Raw genomic sequence first — 9,655 nt, forward strand, 5'->3', positions numbered from 1 at the left:
AATAAATATATAATAATAAAATTATTAAATATTAAAACATTTAAATTATTAAACATATAAAAGTAATAACATTAATAAAAGAAAATTGATCCTATTTAAAAAATTGAGGCTTTGAATAAAAAATATAAATATTTTATATGGACTTAATTTAATACCAAAAGAATTATATTTGACGCCAAAATTAACATGAAACGCTAACATTCATACATACCGAAAAAAAAACTTTAAAAAGAAAAAAAATATATTAGTCACTTGTACAAATATAATGAAATGATTTAATTAAATCTTTTTAACAAAATTAAAACTTAATTAAAAAAATTAAAAAGAAGTATTAGTCCTGCAAACACAATAAAAATGACCTCATTGAATTCTTTAACAAAAGTTAGAAATTAATAGAAAAAAATAGGATTAAATATATTTTGATTATTAACTTTTAGTGAAAATTGAAATTAGTTCATCTTCTAAATTTTGATCTAATTTAGTTCACTAAGTGTTATGTATGATAAATTTAATCATTTTAATCAATTTTTGTTAATTTTATTTGAAATTTCAAACGAATTTCATAATATTATTTAACTTAAAATTAAAGCAAAAATGTGTTAAATAATGAAACAATTCAAATATTATCATAAAATGAGTTTAAAACGTAAAAAAAAAATAACTTATTGTAATTTGGTTAAAAAAATTAAATTCATATATTTTAAAATAAAGAAACTAAATTGATTTAAAATTTTGAGAAAGAACTAATTTCAATTTTTCTTAATTTTAATTTTTTTAAAAAGTTAATGAAAAAAACATGTTTAACCTAAAAAAAATAAATAAGAGATCACTTTGAATAATTTGAACAAATAACTAAGATCATATTTTAACCTTTTTCTTTCTATCATTGTCTTCTTATTATATGACATGATCAATAAACCTTTCATTTTTATTTCCTCTTTAAGTATATATATTAAATGTTAATGCATTTTTTAGAGTCCAATGAATCATTTTCCTATTGATAAATTCTGCAGCCCGTAGACGATTAAGGAAAAAAAAGGAAGAGGTGCAACATCACACGTGAGCTTTGACAGTGGAATCAATGGCATTGATTCCTTGGAGCCTCTTCACCTACTGAACTTGTTAGTTGGATAAATTTCTCACTATTACATCATAATAAAGTGTTTGCTTTCCTTTCTCAGAAAAAGTTGGTGGTTCTTGAACATATGCTTGCAATTTCAACTTACTCTATAATGTACTTGTGTATATAACTAACATTGTTTGTACGTCCTCATTTTATGCACAGAATACTCTCTGGGATACCCAGATCTCAGTTTTCTTCAGCTCTTCCATTCAAAAACCAGGTTTGCCTTCATACTAGCCTCTGCTTTTGCCTTTTGTTTATGCAGTGCTACATTAGTGTTGTTGATTGGTGGTGTGTGTGATCATTGAACTTGTTCTGTTTGCTCAGAAATTGTATTTATACGAGGCCAGATTCTCTATTAATTTTTTTGTGTTGTTTTCTGTTATGTTTTAAAAATATATTGAAATTGGTACTTTAAATTTTTTTTTAATATATTTTAAAATGGAAATCGGTGCCTATCAATATATTTTAAAATGGAAATCAGTGCCAATAAAATTGAAGGATTAAAATGGAAATCGGTGCCAATAAAATTGAAGGCACAGCAGAGGAACAACTTAAGAAAATCCAGTAGAGAATCCAAATTCTTTTGTTATGGGTTTGCGGGAAAGCAACATGATGGTGATGATGATTCTGGTTAAGTTAATGGCTTTGATGATGAGATCGGTTTGTTGGGCAATGGAATCTGTGGTCTAATTTCTTAGTTTCAATGATTGTTAGATTTTATTGTGTAGAGTAATATGAAAGTAAAAAAGGAAACAAATGAATGGAAATGTTGGTGAGAAGATGACTCTGATTGCAATCTGCATATTGGATGGTTTTATTTTAACATTGTGTGCTTTCTTTCAAGCCATGGCTCATGCTTGATCTGTGCAATTCTTGAAAACTGTATACTTCTTTGGCACTTGTGCTTAATATATCTTCCTTTGGATAATTGAATGCTGAAATGGAACTCTGAATCTTATTCATGAAGTTGGGGTACTCTTGTGTTTTGGGAATCTCAATTTCTATGGGAAAAGTATCTGAGTTTTTAATCCTTTTTACCCTAGTGTACACTTTAGGGGTTATAGATGCCTCGAATCAAGTATTGTCCTCTTTGATTGTAATCTACACCTTCTGTTTTTCTTAACAAATTAGAAGTTCATGTTTTGTGCTTATTATTTACCTTTCTGGTGTGAAATTTCCAACCTTGAACAGGAAATTAGTTATGGCTCAACCTACAAACCTCACGAGAATAGGCCTAGCTGGTCTGGCTGTGATGGGCCAAAACCTTGCACTGAACATAGCTGAGAAGGGCTTTCCCATTTCTGTTTACAACAGGACCACATCCAAGGTTGATGAAACAGTGGAAAGAGCACAACAAGAAGGAAAACTTCCGGTGTATGGTTACCATGACCCTAAGTCCTTTGTCCAATCCATTCAAAAACCAAGGGTCATAATCATGCTTGTTAAGGCAGGGGTACCAGTGGACCAAACCATCAAGACCCTCTCAGCATACTTGGAAAAGGGTGATTGTATCATTGATGGTGGCAATGAGTGGTATGAGAACACTGAGAGAAGAGAGAAAGCCATGTCTGAATTGGGTCTACTCTACCTTGGAATGGGAGTTTCAGGTGGTGAGGAGGGTGCAAGACATGGTCCCTCTTTGATGCCCGGTGGTTCATTTGAGGCTTATAAAAACATAGAAGACATTCTGCTCAAGGTGGCTGCTCAGGTCCCTGATAGTGGTCCTTGTGTGACTTACATTGGCCAAGGTGGATCAGGCAATTTTGTGAAAATGGTCCACAATGGAATTGAGTATGGTGACATGCAACTCATTGCTGAGGCTTATGATGTGCTGAAGTCAGTTGGGAAGCTGACAAATGAGGAGCTACAAAGTGTGTTCTCAGAGTGGAACAAAGGGGAACTCCTGAGTTTCCTGATTGAGATCACAGCAGACATATTTGGAATCAAGGATGACAAAGGAGAAGGGTATTTGGTTGACAAGGTTCTGGACAAAACTGGCATGAAGGGTACTGGCAAATGGACTGTGCAACAAGCTGCTGAGTTATCCATTGCTGCTCCCACAATAGAGGCTTCTTTGGATGCAAGGTTCCTCAGTGGATTGAAAGAGGAGAGAGTTGAAGCTGCAAAAGTGTTCAAGTCAAGTGGCTTAGATAGCATCCTGAATGAGCAACACCAACATGAACCTGTTGACAAGAAAAAGCTTGTTGATGATGTTAGGAAGGCTCTCTATGCTGCAAAAATCTGTAGTTATGCACAGGGAATGAATCTGATCAGGGCAAAGAGCATTGAGAAGGGTTGGGACTTGAAGTTGGGGGAACTTGCAAGGATTTGGAAAGGGGGTTGCATCATAAGAGCCATATTTTTGGACAGAATCAAGAAAGCTTATGATAGAAATCCTAACCTTGCAAACCTTCTTGTGGATCCAGAATTTGCCAAGGAAATAGTTGATAGACAATCTGCATGGAGAAGAGTGGTGTGTCTATCTATCAACTATGGCATTAGCACCCCAGGCATGGCTGCTAGTCTTGCTTATTTTGACACATATAGAAGGGAAAGTGTGCCAGCAAATTTGGTTCAGGCTCAGAGAGACTACTTTGGTGCTCATACATATGAGAGGATTGACATGGAGGGATCTTTCCACACTGAGTGGTTCAAGATTGCCAAACAGTCAAGGATTTAGATTAATGCCTTTCAAAAATTCATCAATCAATAAATGAGATGTTTTCTGCTCAGCACTGTGTGCTAAACAAAAACTTAGATATTTCAATGTAGTGAACTTCAATTTCATTGTTTTGTCCACATTCATTGCTACACTTTTGTTTTTGTCAACTGTCTTCTTTGTTTCTTTGCCGATTCTGCAGAGTTTCTTTGCCTGCATATGCTCAATTTCTTTGCCTGTTCATGGTGACTTTTTAGTTCATAGCATTTGAGAATAATTATTTGTCCTTTTACTCCCCTATAATATGTGCATGATTTTTTTTATTCTCCATCAAATATTTCTTTTATAGAAACTAATTTAATATAAAAAAAATATTATAGGAACTAAAAAAAAAGGTACTACAAAGGTCTAAAAACGGAATTTTGCAGAAATAAATTTAAAAAGATAATAATAAAATATGACTATTTTATAGAAAAGGAAACGTGTTTAAGTACCTAATTAAGAATAAAGCACCATACTGTATGCAAAGAAAACGAGATGAGGAAGTTATATAAATCATGTGACAACTTTTATCTAAATCATATGAGTATTTTAGTAATTTTCCATCACTATTAAATTTGTTTTCAACATTAGTCATTTTATCTAACACCATTGATTTATAACTTGTTGATTTATCTATGCAACACTATTACTAATAATTTCAATTGATTTCATTAATTTTCTTCCTTTTCCATGAAAATTTTGCGAATAGAACAAAACTGACGTTGACAGAATGTGTACATAATGTTGGAGGAGTGTGTCTGCATGCTAATGATCAAAATGACAAAGACAGTCCAAGAATTATGTGCATAGAGGTTACATCACTTTTCTTTCATATTAACAAAGCAATTCTCTCTGTCATATTGAATCATTCAAATATGTAATTACAATATGTATGATAAAGAATCTAAAGAATGTGTAATACAATGTCTGCAAAATAAAAAGAAAAAGGAGTTATACAAATAGAATGATCACACAAGACACCACCCGATATATATGGCTATGTCTTCATTTCTTCAGTCTCAAAAAGTTGAGAAATGGTTTCTCTGGGACAGGTATCAACTTCACAACCCAACCTATTGGCCAGGAAACTGCAGCTAAACCAATGCAGATAGCCCATTGCCCCCAGTTTAGCCTCTCTGTGTCTGCAAATTTCTTCAGAAACTCAACCATAACAACTTGAAGGATTATTGTTATGCCAATGATGCCTAAAAACAACTTGCTCCTGTGTATGCCTTTGAACACATTCCTCTTCTCCATCTTCCTTGCATTGAACTCATTGAACACTTGGCAGAGAACAAATGTGTTGAAAATCAATGTGTCATTCACCCCTGATGTCACACCAAAGATAGACTCACCTTTGAATTGAAGAGTCAGCAAAACTGCTATCTGGTACAAAGCTTGAGCCAATAGATTCCTCCACATCACATTGGTGATGAGAGGTTTTGTTCTACCAACTGGTGGTTTGTCCATCAATTCATTGGTGGGTTTTTCTGTTGCAAGTGCCAAAGCACCTAATGTGTCCATGATCAAGTTCACCCATAACAATTGTACTGCTGTGAGTGGCACTTCCCCTGCTGACACTGCTGCCACAAAGTTGATAGCAAGTGCTGCAACATTCACTGTCAACTGAAACTGAATGAACTTCTGGATGTTGTTGTAAACACACCTTCCCCACCTTAAGACAGTGACCACAGATGCAAAATTGTCATCCAAAATAACAATGTCTGAGCTCTCTTTTGCCACTTCAGTGCCTTGAATTCCCATAGAGAGTCCAATGTCAGCTTCTTTCAGTGCTGGTGCGTCATTTGTGCCATCCCCGGTAACAGCAACTACATGGCCTTTCTGCTTCAGACATTGAACCATTAGAAGTTTGTCAAAAGGAGAAGATCTAGCCATCACACAGATTTTTTCCACCTTCTCCAACCTCTCTTCAGGTGTGTAGTTGCGAAATTCCTCTCCTTCAATCACTGCTCCTGCCGTGTCTTGATCTGGCCTCAGTATGCCACATTCGCTTGCTATAGCCCTTGCAGTGAAAACATTGTCACCTGTGATCATTTTGACATTCACACCAGCATTTTGGCAAGCTTCCACAGCATTCTTCACCCCTGGACGACATGGATCCTTAATCCCAACCACTCCTAACAATGTCAAACCGCTGTCTTTCACTTTCCCCGTTGTGTTTTCATCTCCAAGCTCTTCCTCTGGTACTTCTACATGTGCAAAAGCAATGCAACGAAGACTACTAGCTGCCATACCTTGAATGATGTGTTCAAACTTCAACATTGCATCAATGTCAAGATCTCTCACAGTACCAGAAACATCATAGTATCTTGAGCACATCTTTAGTACCATCTCAGCTGCTCCTTTCCAGTGAGCACTAACTGTGTTGTCTGCCTTCCTTCTCAACAAAACTCCACTCTTTTTCTTCTTTGAGTTGAAGGTCTCAACCTGAATGATGGAACAGCCTTTTGTCAAGTGCTCCATCTCCATGTTCAATTCCAGAACTGCCCAAGATAGGATTGCTTTTTCTGTGGGACTACCTGAAAACTCAAATTCAGAACCTGGTTTATTGGACTTGTGCACACTACCGGTTGTGTTTAGAGCCACCCCTTCTTTGATAAGTTGAAGAACAAACGGAGCAACCTTTGAGTTGGCATTTTCAGTTTCCGCCACGGGTTCTTGGCCAATCCAGAACTTGGTCACTTTCATCTCATTGAGTGTGAGAGTCCCAGTCTTATCAGTACAAATTGTGGTGGCAGAACCCATTGTCTCACACGCTGAGAGCTTTCTCACCATTGCTTGGTCAGCCATCATTTTCTTCATTGAATAAGCCAGAGTGAGAGTCACAGCCAATGGAAGACCCTCGGGGATTGCAACAACAACAATGGTAACTGCATCAGCAACAATTCCCACAACAGCATTCATTATATCATCAAACGTGGTCTTGCTTCCATTGTACTCTCTCACCCCATTGTCATCCTTCGTGTTCCCTGTGAAGTACCTAACCAACAAAACAACAAGAACAAGAAAAGCCACAGCCAAACCAACCTTTCCAATGGACGATGTTAGCTTGTTTAGCCTCTCTTGCAAAGGAGTTTGCTCATCATTATCTCGGCTTATCGAACTCATCATTTGACCCCATGTTGTGTTCATACCAACCGAGGTAACGAGCATCTTCGCATACCCATCAGCGACCTTGGTGCCCGAGAACAAAAATGGGTGCTGTCTACTAATCTCAACATGATCACTCTCTCCTGTCATGCTTGATTCATCTGCTCTCAGTGAATGCCCTTCTATGAACAACCCATCTGCTGGCACTTGATCACCAATCTTCAAGCAAATGACATCACCAACCACTATTTCAAAGATTGACACGTGTTGACGCCTCCCACTTCTCACCACATCGATTTGTATGTCATTGCTCACCTGAGACAGCTTGTCAAACTGTCTGTTCTGTCTGAAGTTGCTCACTGCCGACAAGGAAACCACAATGAACACTGCAACGAAGATGCTTCCACCGTCGTACCAACCTTCTTTGATTCCATGTTCCTTGATGCCAAAGCCAAGGGAAAGAGCAGCACAAGCCAAAAGGATGAGAATAGTGACATCCTTAAAGGCTTCCACCACAAAGTGGAAGAAACCTTTGGAAGGTGGTTTGTGGTAAGTGTTGGAACCAAACACTTGTGTTCTACGTGTGATGTCTTCACCATCATCACCTTTGATACCATACTCAAGGTGGGTTTCAAGGGCTGTTGCCACCCCTTCAACTCCACCAAAGTTATCAAGGTTCCGATGGTCTTTTTCTTTGACAATATCCGTGAGGACTGTTTGGTCAATACCAAAGGAATGGTGAGGGCTCAAATCAACCATGACGAAATATGGCGGTGGCGTCGGTGGCGGTGAGACTTTTGCTTTGATTTTGTTTCGAGTGGAGAGTGACATGATAGCTCGGGAGCAATAGATGGCCATGAATGCAGAGTGCCATCTTTTACTGGATGCACTAACAGAGTTCGATGTATTCAGAAGCATCTCAATACTGTTAAACTTCGTAAGAAAGGGCATTGTCATTTTCAAGAACAAGGTGACGACAAGCTTATTGAATAGAATAAATCAACTTCGCCGAAACAAAAATGAATACTAAGAAGAGAAGAAGAAACACAGTAATATATGTTGAAGGCAATGAATAGAAAGAATGAAGATATTTGTAACTCAGTATGTGTAGGATCAACAAAAGAGAGCACAGCTACAATCTCTACCTCGTACGTGAAACTGTTGTATGCAAATAATTGTTGGAGTTCAGATATGTTGGAACAACTAAACTTTTATAGGTACCATGAGAGATGGTTACATATCTATCTATCTATCTATATATAAAAGGATTAACAAGGATAATGTGTTACGCGTTTAGTGTGTCAGAGATTTCTTATTATTCAAGCAATGAAAGGTATGTTTCCCATGATGTTCCAGCTCTTTCATATCAATTTGGTTTTTATAAGTACGATGATGCTACCAGGAAGGTGCAACTTAATACTTTAGTTTAATAAAATGACAATATACATTAATAATTTAATTTTAAAACAGTAATTAAAATATTAAAGTAACTACTTGTTTCGTTTCTTTATTATAGTCTGTTAAAGCGTATTTTCTTACTTTTAACGTAATTAATGTTCGAAACAAACGGAACAATTAATGTTCTTTCTTTTGTCGACTTCTGCGTTCTTTCTCACGGAAGTCAATATCTTTTTCAGTTTTTTCCGTGTATGTTTGAAAAGCAACGTATGTTCTCATTCAAAAGTTGTTCACCAAAAAAAGCAAATTCTGTGACTCATCATCGTCCATAAATAGTTATATTTCAAAAAAAAGATATATATATATATATATATATATATATATATAAGTAATAATTCCCTTATTAATCTCCTGTTCTAACAATTTCATGATTTTTTTTTATTTGTTTGACTGTTTAATTAGTTCTAAATTGAAATTCAATATTACAATTTCGAGAATTAAAATTCCATAATTATCTGATAAGGAAATTCATTTGATGATGGAGGTTTTTATTTATTATATACATGACAAAATTTTAATGCATAAGTGAATATAAATCAATACTTTTATTTTTGTGAAAAGGACTTTTTATTGTTTCTAACAAGCTTTTTGACCTTGGAATGGATATGGATGAATCTATATAATCTCCATATTCAGGTGATCATTTTGTTCAAGTTAACTTGTAACAATAGAAAAGGAAAACAGAAAAGATATTTACAATAATAACTATTCCTTTCTCAATTTCTTACTTGAACATTTTTATTTATAAATTATCTATTATTAATATTAACAATTTCATATTTATATATTAGAATATCCAATTTCAATATTGTTCTTTTCAATCTTTTAAGCACAGTTCGAATATTCTTTAGTTTTCCTCTAAATTTACATTCTTAAGCAGAAAAAATTCCTTTTAATATCTTCCTATTAATTCAATTTTAATGTATTATAAAATCATTTATAATTAAAAGTAAGTTTAAATCATAATTTACTATAAATTTAAATATTTATTTACTGCAAATTTTAATTGTAATATAGCTTGAGCATTATTAATCTTACTATAAAAAAAATAAAAATCTTGTCCAGTAAATAAGCTTAATTTCCTCGATCTCAACCTTGTCCCAACCACCAATTAATTTGTCAAAAATGAGTGTGGACAGAATTTTTTTAAGAAAAAAAAAATGACTCGACGAAAAGATGAAAAGTAAAAGTCATTTTTTTTTTAAATAAGAGTTGGTACCGCAATATTTCATTGAAAGAATGTTGTGAATCTTAAATGT

General features: G+C 34.9%; 2 protein-coding genes across 3 annotated transcripts; one reads left to right on the forward strand and one right to left on the reverse strand.

Annotated features, from left to right (window-relative positions):
* The first annotated feature begins 987 nt into the window (after nt 1-987).
* On the forward strand, nt 988-3,971 carry LOC114181215 (6-phosphogluconate dehydrogenase, decarboxylating 2-like). 2 transcript variants are annotated; one of them, XM_028067605.1, is made up of 3 exons: nt 988-1,121; nt 1,286-1,343; nt 2,318-3,971. In XM_028067605.1, the coding sequence occupies exon 3, from the start codon at nt 2,328-2,330 to the stop codon at nt 3,804-3,806; it is 1,479 nt and encodes a 492-aa protein (XP_027923406.1). In that variant the 5' UTR covers nt 988-1,121; nt 1,286-1,343; nt 2,318-2,327; the 3' UTR covers nt 3,807-3,971. The 2 variants fall into 2 exon arrangements, with proteins under 2 accessions (XP_027923406.1, XP_027923407.1); XM_028067606.1 differs by having other exon boundaries at nt 1,019-1,186.
* A 625-nt stretch (nt 3,972-4,596) lies between these two features.
* On the reverse strand, nt 4,597-8,214 carry LOC114181940 (putative calcium-transporting ATPase 13, plasma membrane-type). Its single transcript, XM_028068625.1, has one exon. The coding sequence runs from the start codon at nt 7,893-7,895 to the stop codon at nt 4,833-4,835; it is 3,063 nt and encodes a 1,020-aa protein (XP_027924426.1). The 5' UTR covers nt 7,896-8,214; the 3' UTR covers nt 4,597-4,832.
* Between the last annotated feature and the right edge of the window lie 1,441 nt (nt 8,215-9,655).

This window comes from Vigna unguiculata, chromosome 4 (genome assembly GCF_004118075.2).
Source record: "Vigna unguiculata cultivar IT97K-499-35 chromosome 4, ASM411807v1, whole genome shotgun sequence".
NCBI lineage: Eukaryota > Viridiplantae > Streptophyta > Magnoliopsida > Fabales > Fabaceae > Vigna > Vigna unguiculata.

Excerpts from the sequence above, each read along its gene's own strand:
- LOC114181215 (XM_028067605.1), top strand. The coding sequence starts at position 2,328 with ATGGCTCAACCTACAAACCTCACGAGAATAGGCCTAGCTGGTCTGGCT.
- LOC114181940 (XM_028068625.1), bottom strand. The coding sequence starts at position 7,895 with ATGACAATGCCCTTTCTTACGAAGTTTAACAGTATTGAGATGCTTCTG.